General features: G+C 41.3%; 1 protein-coding gene across 1 annotated transcript in view; it reads left to right on the forward strand.

Moving 5' to 3' along the window:
* Positions 1–4,039: 4,039 nt before the first annotated feature.
* The window catches only part of Vps4b (vacuolar protein sorting 4 homolog B), a 27,993-nt gene continuing 17,074 nt past the window's right edge, over positions 4,040–14,958 (forward strand). Inside the window, exons 1-3 of the mRNA XM_028775618.1 lie at positions 4,040–4,341; positions 10,241–10,352; positions 12,142–12,298. Of these exons, the coding sequence (XP_028631451.1) occupies positions 4,315–4,341; positions 10,241–10,352; positions 12,142–12,298 (296 nt within the window). The 5' untranslated portion in view covers positions 4,040–4,314. The remainder of the gene's footprint in view (positions 4,342–10,240; positions 10,353–12,141; positions 12,299–14,958) is intronic.

Consider the following 14,958-nt stretch of genomic DNA (forward strand, 5'->3'; position numbering starts at 1 on the left):
AGAGTGGGCAGGTCTTCCAACCTTAATTAACTTAAGGCAATCTCCCACAGGCATGGGTGAGACCTATCTCCCCGGTGACTCTAGATCTCATCCAGTTGGCAACTGGGATTAACCATCACATGAAACACACACACATACACACACACACACACTAGCTTATTTTTAAAATGCCTTGTCTACCTCAGAGGCTGGGCATTCCTAAACCTTCCCCTGCTACCTAAACCCCAGTTGAGGAAGTGGCCAGTGTCCGCTTATACGGCTGGTTGGCTTTATCCCCTGCCACTACTGTGTCCCATACTTCTTTGCCAGTCATGGCAATTCTCTCTGTTCCTCTCTCCATCCTACCCAAGCAACTCTAAGTGTCCTTCCCTGTGCCTGTGATTGGCCATTGGCATCCTTATTGATCAATCAAAAACCAGTTGGGGACAAGGACCTTCAACATCTGGACATGCAGATTTTCAACTGAACCAAAGCATTAGACCCAATCTCCAACAAACATATGCTAATTAAATATTTGAAAAGCATGTTTAAGCTTCTGTGTGGGCTGGAGAGGTTGTTCAAGCAGTTAAGAGTGATTGCTGCTCTTCCTCAAGCTCAGTTCCCAGCACCTACATCAGGTGGCTCCTAACAATGAGGTGATCTAGCGCCCTCTTCTGGCCCCCATGGACACCTTCACACACAGAAACATGCATGCAAGTAAAACTAAATCCTTTTTTGACAATGATAGGTTGATCACAAAACTCACACCTCACCTTCCAAGCCTCCTGTGGCTGCATAAGAGTAAAATGAGAGGCTGGAGAGATAGTGCAGAAGTTAAAAGCACTAGCCACTCCCCCAGAGGATCCAGGTCCAATACATCCCAGCATCTATATCAGTTATCTGTAACTGCAGTTCTGGTGATCTGATGCACTCTTCTGGTCTCCACAGACATCAAGCAAGCATGGAGTACACAGACATACTTTCAGACAAAACACCCATACAAGTCAATAAAATAACATAAACACATTTTTAAAAGAATAAAACAAATAACCTAAGTTGAGAGGGTGCTTGGTTTTCACAGTACTTCAGTATATTAAGAAAAGTTTGCCACTCCAAGTGGGCCAACAGGTTTCCAGCCTGATAATTCAGGTGAGTCACCTCACTCACAGACCAGCCCTGCCAGCACTTGGCCTGCTTACTAGTTATGTCCCCGGCCATGGAAGATGTGTCATATCGCATGTGTGGATGACGAAGCGGAAGGGCCCGGGCCAGAAACTCAACAAGCAGAGACCTGACTTCTGGGCATATATGGTTGGTTGTGTTGGCTACAGGGAAGGTCTTACTCTTATGTGTTTCCTTTAAATCTTTGATTTAAGACTGAGATGAATTCTGTCTTTTCGAAGCTAAATTTCACGTAGAAGTCCTTCAAGGGCTGAATTCACAAATGCCACCCTGAACTCTATTGATCTCCCCCATTTTCCAAAAGTCCTGAGATCTGAAAGTGTTTCCGTGGAAGGTTTCCATTGAGGTAGGGGAGTTTCTTTATTCAACTAACATTAATTAAGTAAGCACATAATCTGTGAGTATATGTCAGTGTAAGGGCAGGAGTTATAAGACATGGAAAGTTTAGTGCCCAGGGAATTGCAATCTAGAACAGTGGGACCTTGTAGACTTTACCCCTAGAAAGGTTAGATACTGTACCAAAATGAGAGTAACAGATTTTTCTTATTTGTGATACACAAGGTCTTAGCGCACAACATCCAGGGGATTTAAATGCCAAGATATAGTGAGAATGAAGATGCTTCCAAGACGTCATGAGGAAGTGACATTGGAACAGGCACTTGAAGAATCTCTGAGTGTTCATTTAACCAGCTGAGTTAATCAAAAGCAATTGAGGAACATGATCTACTACTATTAACCAAAGCCCATGAGTCAGGACAAAGGTCTGTACTCCAGGAACTAGGAATGTCCTGTTGGCTCTATGGTCTCTTTCCTAAAGTGTAGACACAAGACGCCTCTTACATCATCCTATTACCTGCTTTCTCTTGGTCCATTCTACAACACACACATCCATCTTCATAAAGCCAATGCCCCACAATTCAAAAGTTCACCAGAAATAAAGTCTAAAAGGCCAACAATGCATTGCTTTCACAACCCCACTGCCTTCAGGAAAAGCCTGATGCAGGAACCACCAAGCACTCGTCAGTGCCTGCTGATATATTTCTAATTCATTCTCTGTCACTCTTTCTCCAAAGTACTTTTGTTTCCTGTATGCTGGCCTCCCATAACAATGTTGGATGGCTTTCATATGTGCATTTATTCTTGCTTTGACTGCTGTCTGAAATGGCCTGGTCTGTGGAAACTGTTTTAAGAATTCGAGATTCAGTTCAAATGACACTTCTCTAGGGCATCCTTGTTCGTGTGATCAGGACTGAGCCTCCTCTCCAGCATCAGGGTTCATTCAGAGTCTACTTGTTTGCCGTAGTTCTCAGATGAGGTTGCCCTTGGGGATGAGTGACCTGAGGTTACTCTCCAGCCACGCAATGTGCCTTCTTGATCACCCAATTAGCTCCATTTATAAAAATCAGACACATTTCTCACAGAATTCAGTAAGATAAAATATATACACATAAGGGATTCCATTTCCGTCTTATTTTTATTGACGGTTTTCTATACAATATATCCTGATTATGATTCTTCATTCTCCAACTCCTCCCATGTCCCTTGTACCTTCCCACCCACCCACCTTCTTGTTCTGCTTTCTTTCTCTTTTTAGAAAACAAACAAGCAGAAAAAGAACCCAAAGAAACTCACACACACATTCCATAAAAACACTAAATTACAAAGTATTATATACAGGAAAAGACGAGTTAGAAAAACATGTTCAAAATATGAAACAAAAAGTCTACAAAAATACTGTTGAGTTTGTTTTGTGTTAGCCTAGGGCCTGTCCTTGTGGTTTATATACCAAGTAAGACTTCACTGGAGAAGATTAATTTTTCCTTTCCAAGTGGGCATCAACTGCAGATAGCTTCTTGGTTAGGGGAGGAAGGACACATCCACTTCCCCCTCTCAGTACTGGGACCCCATCTGACTTGAACCCTGTGCATGCTGACACGGTGTCTGTGAGTTTTTATGTGCATCAGTCCTTTTGTGTCTGGAAGACCTTGCTTCGTTGGAGTCATTCAACTCCTCTTCTAAATAGATTTCTGTGTCCTGAGGGGAGGTCCGTGAAGAAGACAGTCCATTAGGTCTGTCACTCCTGAACAGTGACTGTTCTGGGTCTCTGTGTTAGTTCCCATATACTACAAGAGGAAACTCCTTTTTGATGATTGGAGAATGAATCACTCATCTATGGGTGTAGCAGAATGTTGTTGGACTCATTTTTATTGCTGTGTTCTTTTAATCATAAAAACAGTATTAAGTTTTCTCCTAAGACCATGATAATCCAGTCTAAAGTTCATGACTACCCGAACATTGTCAAGCCTGGGTTTCATCTCATGGAGTGGGCCTTAAATCCAATCAGAGAGTGGCTGATTCTTTCAACATTTGTGCCAGTATTGAACCAGCCTATCTGCAGGTAGTTTAGTAGGTTCCACGATGTGATGGCTACCTTTCTCCCCTGGTACTGTGCAAAGTACCTCCCAGTACTGTAAATACAAGTGAGTAGGGGTGAAGATTCCATTTACATTTTATATACACAAAAAATATATTATTGTGCTAGAATGTAAGAGACAGATAGCAGTAATTTCAAAAAGAAAAACTTAGTTTGAAACGTTTGCAGGAGAGTTGCAAACAAGAGAATTGCAACCTACGTCACCCAGCTTTCTCTACTAGCATCTAAAAATGACTGTAATATGTTTATCAAAACTAAAATGTTAATACCCGATACATTAGCTGAACCACACACTTTTCTCACACTTTAATCAGTTTTAACTACTAACGTCCCTTTTACTGCGCCAAAAGTCAATCCAGATCCCCACACATGCGCCCAACCCGACTTCCGCATCATGGCTTCCTGTTCTCATCTCGCGAGAGTTCATTTGCGGCGAAACGCATCCTGGGCGACGGGTTAGCGCGTGTGCGGATGACGAAGCGGAAGTGTCCGGGCCAGAGGCGGGACCAGAGCCCTCAGGGGCTCGGAATTACGGAAGTTTTGTGAGGAGGGTCGGGTGGCGGCCGGAGTTCCTGCTGGATTTACGGCTCTTGAACCGGGGCTGCCGCTGGGGGCTCAGAGCCGCCAGCCTCCGGAGGGGTGCGGCTGTGACCCGGGCTCGGCTCGACGGCGCTGCTGCCGGCCGGCCTCGTCCTTAGAGGACCCCTCGGATCTCCACTATGGCGTCCACGGGCACCAACCTCCAGGTACCGCGGCCCCTCTGGGCCCCTTGAGAGAGCCGGAACCCGCAGGAAAGGGGTGGGGGCCGGGGGCGGAGAAGCGGCCGCGCCCCTGGCTCCGGCCGAGGAGGGCGGGGCCGCGCAGACCCGACCTGGGCGAAGGGGCGCTTCCCGGAGGGGACGGGCTTGCCATCTCCTCAGCCTCAAAGTCTACGGGATTCTTGATTTGCTTGGGATATTGGAAAACAAAACAGCAGAGTTTAGAACGAACTGGGCCGATCTCTCCAATCAGGAAGATCTCCAGTCTCTCTACCAGGAAGAAAGGAAAAAGCGTAATTTCTTTTTTTTCAAAAGTACTACTCTGGTCCAGTTTAGAATAAGGTGCTCTTCTCGGTTAACAAAGACGTCCGTGTATCCGGTGAAGAGAATAGTCCAAGAACCTTAGGTTAGAGCGAGCCAACACACCATCCCCGTGAATTCATTAAGAGTATGTTCTTATGTACGTTCTCCCAAATTACTTAAGATCAAGGACTGTTTTAATCCGTATCTTCAGTTTCCCTCCCTCATCGCAAAAAAAAAAAAAAAGAAAGAAAAAGAAAAGAAAAAGAAAGAAAGAAAAACCACAGTGTTTTCTACGTACCTTTCGGATCTCTAAGATAGCTAATGTTAGAAAAAGGTTATTGCTGCTTCCTAGAACGGTGTTCATTGACAACTCTTTCTAATACTGTCTCCCATCAGCCTTGGTTTGTCAGTGGGGTCCAAAAGATAGGCTGGATATCGGAGACTTCTATAGCCCAGTAGGGTTAGTTAGTTTGTTACCAGGGAGTAGAACAAAATACCCTTCAGTATTGGTCTTCTGGGAGTCAAATAGGTATTTGCTCAGTGTCTGGTATAAGTAACACTGATAATATAAATGTATTTCCTTAACATAGGGTAATTGATTCTGAAGAAATGTAAATGAATGATTGTTATCTTTAATGAGGTGTAAATGTGGCCATGGCTCAATTTTAAGCATTAAGAGTAAGCTGGTCATTAATACGTATGTTTATCTTTTCCACTGAGGTTTTGTAACCCCATATTTTGTAGCCCTATTCAAAAAATGCTGGGGTTTTGTTTTGATTGTTTTTTTTTTGGCAGGGGCGGGGGTTGGGGTTTTTTGTTGTTGGTTTTGTTTTTGCTTTGTGAATGTATTCATTAATTGGTGAAGCTTTCCTTTAGATATTAAAGATGATGTCGTCTGTGGTATTCATCTTTAACATTTGTAGTTTGATTCTGTAACCAGAATGCATAGTGTTTTAATTGGATTGATGGATGTATTTTAGTGAGCCAGATAGAGACTGAAAAATATTAAAGGTGTAGCTGTGAGTGATAAGGAAGAGGGGTGTTTGCTACAGTTGTGTTAGTGGTTGGTTAGTGGTTCTCCATAAGCCTTTTTCATTTTCTAACCAAGGAAATTTAGATGAAGAATTGTTAAATAAGTAATTTCCCCCAAAATCTCTGTAAATGGATGCTTTTAATCTAACGCAGAATGCAAATAACTAAACAAACAACAACAAAATCCCACCAGAATTTAAATACAATTCCATCAGATTATAACAGATAGAGGTTAGCGTGAGCTGGCATCCAGGAAGGGCGGAGCTCACTCTTCCAGAGATAAATGGGACCTGTTTCTCTGAGATGATGTGATCTCAGATAAAATGAGCACTAACTATAATTGGCTCAGTGTTTGATGTGATCTCATTGACTCCTCAGAACAACTCTTCAAGGCCAGTGTTACTCCAGTTTCACAGTATTAGAAACTCGAGCTTCTTGAGGTGGTAGTGTGCCCAAAGGCATGCCATAAATTAGTGTTGGGGTTCGCTTTGAATCCAGGTCTTTGTGCTTATGAGCTTGTGGTTTTCTTTCACTGTAAAATTCAGTGTACTTGAAGAAGAATGGTGAATGCTTTCCAGGCAGAGAAAATTATAGAAATATAATAAAAACCTTGCAGAGAACATAAAGTAGAATCCAAAGATGTTGTCCATATAAACTTGCTAAGGTTTGGGGAAATACCAGAATCTCATCCTCACCCCCATCCATCTGTCCCTGTGTGTGTGTGTTTGTGCGTGCGCGCACACGCAAGAGAGGAGGGGGGAGGGAGGGAGGGACTTACATAAAATCAGGAGCAACTGAGAGAACACAGTATAGGCATTGGAAGCATGTACAGGTGGTCATAGAAATCCAAAAACCTTCTATGGAATGGTTGGAGTTGGAGAGTGTGTTGCACCAGTAGGACCATTCTGGCACTAAGGCCTTAAGAGGCTGGAACTTGACCACGTTTGTGTTTCAGAGTCAGACTTTTGTCAGTGTACCGAGGTCTGTGTGGTGGAAGGACGTGACCAGCCAAATTAGGGTGGTTCCTATTTGAAATGCACAACAAAGGCTGGCACAAAGAATTTCTAAGAAAGAGACTAGTCTGTGTCTTCCATTAAAACGTGAGAGAAGAGTAGTCTGAGTTTTCTACAAGAGTTCTCTGTTTATTAGGTATGGATAAAATGATTGCATGTATGTAAGTTGCTTCTAAAGATAGAAGGCAAGCGTGCATGGAGAAACAGAAGAGAAGTTGAGATTTGAACTGATCTTGAACTGTTTGAGTGTTTGTTACTGTGCTGAGTCCTGAGAGAGGAAGTTAGGTGAGCATGCGCTTTGGCAGTGAAAGGACAGCATTGTAAAAGAAATGGAAGACTACGACATCCAAGTGAACCTGGGACTTCCCTTGGGAGTTTGTTGTGGAAGTAAAGAGATGCTAAGATGGCAGCCAGAGAGAAACCTAAGGACCCAAGACAGCTGCTGTGTCATTAATGGGATGCTGTATCTGTGGATCTGAGATAGAGCTTAAACATGCTTTTCTTTAGGGGAGGGCCCCACCAACAGTGGTACCTTACTGAGGCAGTAAATGTCAAAGAGTATGGGGGAAATGGACTCCTGAACATAAGGAAAAGTCAGCCCTGGAAGACTGGGCTCGTAGCTCAGTGACAGAGAGTGATCAATTACCCTTTGTGAGCTGAGTGAGGAGAATGAGTGAAGAAACAGATTTCAAGATAATCTGGAGCAATTTGTCTGAATAAGGAACTTATCATGTGGCCTAACCACTGACCCTTTAGAGTATGTGTTTATGTGAGCAGTTTCTTCTAAACACTAGGTAGCCATATCTGTGATTTTTTTTTTTATATCTTGCTTAATTTAAAAACTTCGGAAGACTTGTTCTTGAAGTCTTGCTATTTGAACTGTGAAACATAAAACAAGTTCATTTTTGTCAGTTCTAAAATGTTATAAAAGAAATGTAGTCCCTCTGGCATCTCTGTAACAGCACATGCTTCCAAGTATAATGGTATTCCTGTGTGATGGTTGCGGAGTTTGGAGTGACCTTTATGTCATTTATATCCTTAGGTGTAGTGGACCCTGAAGAGTATCATTCATATATTTGTATTCTCTCTTTCCTTCCCAGAGGTGTTTTACTATCTAGTTTAACCAAATCAGAACATTTTACTGTGAATTTATATTCTTGTCTTTATTTGTGTATGAGTATTGTTGTTTGTTGTTGTTGTTGTGTGTGTACATATATACAAGCATGTGTCATCACATTTGTGGGTGGTCAGAGGACAACTTTGAGGAGTTTGTTCTCATTTTCTGTTGAATGGTTCCCAGGAATCAAACTCAAGTCATCAGTCCTGGTGGCAGGCGTCCTTACTATAAGTGTTTCTCACTGGCCCCATGCCTATGCTCTCTTCCCATTGGAGTGTTCATGCTTGTTCCTTATTTTCATATGTCGGCATATATTTTAAATTACACTTTATTTCATTTTATGTGTATGGGTATTTTGTCTGCTTTATGCCTGTGTTCCATGTGTGTTCTTAATGCTCATGGAGGCCAGAAGAGGACGTTGGATCTCCTGGAGAACAGGTTATAGATGATTGTGAGCTACCATGCAGGTACTGGGAACTGAACCCAGGACCTCTGAAAGAGATGCCTTGGAACAGCTCTCCGGCTTCTACAAATTACAAAGCTTAATCCAAGTTTTATTTTGAAAGCCAGGTGGAGGAAGGCAAATCTCCGTGAGTTCCAGAACAGTCAGGGCTACACAGAGAAACCCTGTAAAAAGTTTTATTTTGAGATAACACACAGTTTTCAGAAGTGATCAGAGGTATCTGGTGAACCCTTCCTGCAGTTGGATGTTGTAAAACTGGTACAGTATCACATCAGGATATTGATGTTGACACCCTCTGCAGTTCTTACTCATCCCCTAGTTTGACCTGTACTTCTGTGCGTGTTTATGTGTTTTCTGTGCAGTTTGGGAACAGTTTAGCCATGAAAGCACTGAAGGCTATCTGGAGCATTCATTTATGTACAAGTTTTGTGCGAACATAAATCGTCCCTTTTCTGGAGGGTTGCCTAGGAGTACAATTCTTTGTTTATATTATTAGATATATATTTTGTTCAGTAAACACAAGCCAGTTCTCCAGAACTGCTGAACCATTACACACTCCCGGCATTCTTACCAGCATTGATGTTGTCGCTGGTTTGACTTTTAGCCATTGTGATGGATGTCTGCTTTTTTCATTGTTGTTTTAATTTGCATTACTCAAATGGCCCATGATGGTATGCCATCTATATGGTCTCGTTGGAGAAATGTATTAGTTAACTGAATTGTTTTTAAAATGCATGTGTCAGGACATCTTGCAAGAGTTGGTTCTCTTCTACTGTGTGGGTATATTGAATCAATTAGGCTGGGTAGCAAAACCCTTTATCCGCTGAGCCGTCTTCTGGCCCATTAATAAATTCTTTTCAAACTCTTATGTCTTCAGGACCCCTTTGTGTGTTCTAGTAGATGTTTCTCTTTTGTCTAGTATTTCACAGCAGTCTCCAGTCTGTACTACGTCTTTTCATCATGCTGTCAGAATCTTTGAGAGAACAAATATTTTTAACTGATATGTTCCACGTAGACATCTTTTCATTTTATATGTTGTTCTTTTGGTATTAAATCTAAGAACATTTTTTTCTTTTTTTTTTTTTTTGGTTTTGTTTTCTAAAAGTTTTATATTTAAGTCTGTGATCATTTTGAGTTAGTTTTTGCTAGACATATGGGATTCACGGTAAGATTCTTTTTTTTGTTTCCTCGTGGATGTCCATTTGCTGTAATACCACTTTTTCATCGTAGAGTTGGTTCTCTACCACTTTTAAATAGTTGCTTGTCTATATTTCTGTGGTTCTCTTTCTGGGAAGGTCTTCCTTCTTTAATCTCCATAGTAGTTCTTACCACAGAGGATGTGAAAAGGTAGAAAATGAATCTGGATCAAATCATCAACAAATGCCCTTCAAATACTTTCCATGTTTCTAAAATTTTGCAATATTATTTTAATGACCTTTTAATATTCTTTGATGTGATTCTATTTTGTTTTTTTTTAATGTCTTTGCTCAGTATAGTTTTGGGAACCTTTCAGAGTATTGATAACACATTGTTCTATAGGGGATTTTAATCTCTGCATTCTGTTTATGCTTTAGGCAAGACAGCACCAGGGTTTCTTCAAATGCTTTAAGTTATTTTATGTGTACAGGTCTTATGCCTGCTTGTTTATGTGTACACTATGTGTGTGCTTGGTGCCCACAGAGGTCAGTAGAAGGTGTTAGATCCCCTGACCTGGAACTACAAAGGTTATGTGGGTACTGAGAATTGGACCCTGGTTTCTCAGAAGACTAGCTAGTGCCCTTAACCCCTGAGCCATGTCTCCAGTCTAACAGTACTTAGTTTCCCTAACTATTCCTTTTTAATTAAATACACTCTGCACTACCCCACCCTCGCCCCCCGGTGTGTTGGGGGCTGTTATTTGCTTCAAACTTAAGATTTATGCTTTCATTTTAAGTGTATTGTTTTGCCTCCCTCCCACAGAAAGCAATCGATCTTGCAAGCAAAGCAGCCCAGGAAGACAAAGCTGGGAACTATGAGGAAGCGCTCCAACTCTACCAACATGCTGTTCAGTATTTTCTCCACGTTGTTAAATGTAAGACATATTTTATTTTATTTAAACCTGTACACACCAAATGGGGGGAAATGTTACATTTCTGAAAGTTGAAATACAAAGCCAAGAGAATTCTAAAGATCTAAGCCACCATTAAAGAGAAAATCCTTTCTCCTAGTTTTTAGTACTATTAACAAATGTGCCAGCTGTTGTAATTATTACTTTATATACCAGTATCTTATTGTACATTCAGTAGAGAGAACTTTATTTAATGGATAGATAATCTGGCTGGATTATATGTTTGAACAACCATTTTCTGAGCATATGTTGAAAATTATTTCCTTGTAAAAATAGGTTGGGAGGTATTAAGTTTATTTAACAAATGCATATTTGATGTTTATTATGAGCCAAGCTCTGTTCTGGGAACTGGATATTCAACACTGAGAAACAAGTACATGAAAACCTGTGAGTTCCATCACTAACCTTAAATTTAGCGCCATTGGGTAATCTGAGGTTTTTAATTTGAAAGGAGGGGAGGGTATATGTTAAAATAAAATTGAGAATGAAATATAATACATAAGAGACAGATAGTCCTATATGTTGTTGCCCTTATTGCTAAAGTCCACATTTCAAAATAGCTACAGTAGAAGCTTTAATATAGAAAAATTACTCTGTTGGTAGTCCACATAATGTGTACATTTTCCGTTTCTTTGTAGACTTTGAAATGAAGCAGACAAAGGTGTTAATAGAGACAGTTAGCTAGGAGAGGTGACTCAGTGGTTAAGCGTGCTTACTGTTCTTCTAGAGGTCCTGAGTTCAATTCCCAGCAGCCACATGGTAGCTCACAACCATCTGTAATAGAAACTGATGCCCTCCTCTGGTGTGTGTGAAGAGAGTAGCTTTGTACTTAATATATAAAATAAATGTCTTTTTTTTTTTTAAAAAAAAAAAAAGAAAGAAAGAAATAGTTAATTACTATTTATCATCTTTTATATCAAAATTTTTATTCACTTGGATTAATTTTCTCTATCAATAGATGCAGTGTACCGAGAACAAATTCAGCTTCCACTTTCCTAGTCCTCCAATTGTCAGCTTTTAATAATCCCTACTGTACAGTCACAGTTGTCTGTTGTCTCTCTTGTGTTTGGTCTTAAGTGAGATAAACGGTGTTTAGCTGTCTGCAAACAGTTAAGGGAAGAATTTGAAACCTATAGACTGTTACTTGATTATTATATAATATTAACTTAAAATATCTACTGTTTTGCTGTTAGTTTTTTGTTTTGTTTGTAAACTCAAACCCAGTGTTGTCCTCCTACCCTGGGTGGAAAGGAATCAAAGAAGGTTGATGGTCAGTGGATATGATGAATTAGAGAAGCTTCTCCTCCCTCCTCCTGGTTAATGAATAGATCTCTAATTTGACTCTTTCTCTGGATGTTCTGATACAATACCCTGACAGAAAACAGGTTCAGGAAAAAAGGCTTAATTCTTGTCTGCATACAGTTCCAGAGGGGATCCAGCCCATCATCACAGGGAAGGCAAGGCAGCAGGAGGATGAGGCCAGCCTTGGCATCCAGAAGTTAGCTTGACTACATCTCACCAACTCATGGGAGATGAGACAACAGGAAACAGAGCCAGGCTATAAAACCTCAGAGCCCACCCCAGTGACATATTTCTTCCAGCAAGGCTCTACCTCCTAAATGTTCTATAACCCTCCTATGTAATACCACCCACTGAAGACATTTGGATACAGGAGCCTGAGGGAGCCTGTGGGGACATTCCATATCCGACTACAACAAAAACCAATGAAATGGTGTCTCATTCCTTTCCACAGACGAAGCGCAAGGTGATAAAGCCAAGCAAAGCATCAGGGCCAAGTGTACAGAATATCTTGATAGAGCAGAAAAATTAAAGGAATATCTGAAGAAAAAAGAGAAGAAACCACAGAAGCCAGTGAAGGAGCAACACGCAGGCCCAGTTGATGAGAAGGGGTATGTATTCTAACGTGTTAGCTTTTGTATTGTATAGCTTTTCATTTGTGAAATAGGATTCTTTTGTTAAGCCCAGGATTTCCCACCCATGTTTCAGTCATTGAGTTTTATTGAGATGCAGGCTCACACATCTACTTATATGCTGTCACTCAGGCAGCTTGTGTCCTGTCACAGACAGAACTCTACTGTGGTTACAGCGGACAGTGTGTGCTCAGGAAACTGGAAACATTCGCCATCCAGCCTTTCAAAGGCCAGAGTTTGCTAGTCTTTGCTGGTGTTTTCAAGTAATTGGGAAAGCACCGTGGGCATGACACCAGCACACCCCTGACTGTCAGTAAGGCTGAGGGCTGCTCTAGGAGTGATCTGTGAATTACATCTGACCGTGTGCACAAAGGGAAAATGAACTCCAACGGTGTCATTAATTTTTATTGTATGCAAAAGTTTTTTTTAATGTGGATTTCCATTATGTCATCATGAAGAAAGCAACAGCATAAGTTTTGGCATAGTGAGTCCCAGGTTTTGAGTGTCTTCCTAGATCATGAGGTATCACAAATGTAGAGAGCACTTAGTGGACGCATGCCTAACTCTGCAGGCAGGGAGGACTTGTTATAGCTAGATTTGCTCTTGATGGTCCTAGACATGGGTGTTAGCATGGCTCCAAGTGACATGTTAGGAAAAGGAGGTTCTCGGTTGATGTGGCCTGGCTGCATTTGAAACACTGAGGATCTGGAGCCCATGATGCTCACAGTTGATGTTCTACAAGGCACACGTGCTGCCCACAGTCATGAGGGAGCCAGGGATGGGGCTGTTCAGGCAGTTTCCCCTCCCATGTTTGTTCATGGTGAAATTTTGCCTGTTTACTAGACATTGCCTTTTTTAATAATGGTGGGCAGGTATAAAAATTAGAGTTGGCTGTCTGAAAGTATGTGACAGAGTTTGAAGAAAGTTAGAAGCTCAGAGTTTCATATTTTCTGTTAAAATAGGGTTACGAAAACAGAGTGTCTGTTTCATGCCAAGAGTATTTTATATTCCGTACATCTTCCCAACATGAAATGCACGTAAAGGGAAGAATTCAATTCATTATGAGCATTCAGGACTTCTGTATCTCACAGGCATCTTTTCCAGTAGAGACATTTGATCTTTCCTGTCTGCTGGGACACAGTGTTAGTGAGGACCCTGTCATCGTCTGCTGTGCAATGGCAACCAGACAGGGGAGAGCCAGTCTTTTCTCTTATACTAAATAACAGTTTTGGCTACAAGCAGCAGAACTCGCTTTGGCTAATCTAGTTAAAAGGAGAGGAGTTGTTGTAGGGATTATTTTATAGACTTTTGAGGACAGAGAATCAAAGTTGGCTTTCCATCACTAACAGAAACAAATACCCAGGATTCCATATGGGGACAGGGAGTTGTAAATTCATGCCTGTGGCATTTTATGTTCAAGTAGAGATCTTGCTGCTGCCACCTCTCTCCCACAAGACATTACTAAGGCTCAGAAATACACAGTAAGACCTCTGCCTTAGTTTCCTCAGAGCAAACCATGGTCTTACCTCAAGATTTGTTCTGCATACAAGCAACCTTCACCTTGGAGGAACTCAAGTCTGCTGAGGATGAAGGAATCCTACCATGGGCAGTTCGTATTGAAGAATCTGTACATCGTGAGATAGCTTGACTAGGAGATTGGAGTGTCAGTGATTCAGTTATCAGTAGTTACTTCATCTGGAACTCTGCCATCCTACAAAGAACCAAGACTTTCCCACCCTGTCATAAATCCTGTCAACCCTCTGTGTATATTAAAATCTAAAAGTTGGTAGGACTTTTCTTCTCTGGATCACTTTTTCACCCAACATTGTAGCAGGAACATTTTTCCATTACGTGTTACTATCAATGTTGTCGTTGTTTTCGAAAGCTGTAGTGTGTTTTTTGATAAGCTTTTGTTGAACATAAATTGTTTTTGTTTTTTCCACAGTTGTACTATAGGTGCAACAGTCCTTGTAGTGAACTTTAAAAATTATCTCCTCAATGTAAATCTCTAGATGTGATATATGCTGTTCTAGTTGGCTTCTCTCCTGCTGTGCTAAAACCATGAGCAGAAGCAATGTGGGGAGAAGTGACTTATTTTGTTTAGAAAGTGTAGTCCACCACTGAGGGACTCAAGGCAGGAGCTTGAAGCAGAGAGTGATGGAGGGATGCTGCTTACTAGCATGCTTTCTGTGCTTGCTCATCTTTCTTGTATTGTTCAAGCTCAACCTGACTAGGGATGGCACTGCCCAGAATGGGCTGGGCCTCCTGTGTTAGTAAGTCATCAAGAGATGCTGCCACACAGATGTGCCCACCACACTCCATTGTGTTAGAGGCAGCTCCTTAGAGTCCTTCTTCCAAGGTAGTCTAGGTTAGTTGACAAAAGCTGACCAACACAAGTGGGTTGGCCTTTTTTTTTTAAATTTGTAAGATTTTCACTAGGAAGCTCAATCTGTTCTTGGGAACCTCAGGATAATGGTTACATTGCACATAATTATATATTGTACCCTTTCTTCCCAACACAAAGTTGTGTTGAGTTGTAGTTTTTATCTGGTCCTGATGTTTTTCATAGTAGCTCGTCATTTTCCTGTGTTAAAGTCCTTTATAGACTAGTGTGGGCATACACAGCACAGGTGTGTCCT

This window comes from Grammomys surdaster, unplaced genomic scaffold (genome assembly GCF_004785775.1).
Source record: "Grammomys surdaster isolate TR1022 unplaced genomic scaffold, NIH_TR_1.0 257, whole genome shotgun sequence".
NCBI classification, from domain to species: Eukaryota; Metazoa; Chordata; class Mammalia; order Rodentia; family Muridae; genus Grammomys; species Grammomys surdaster.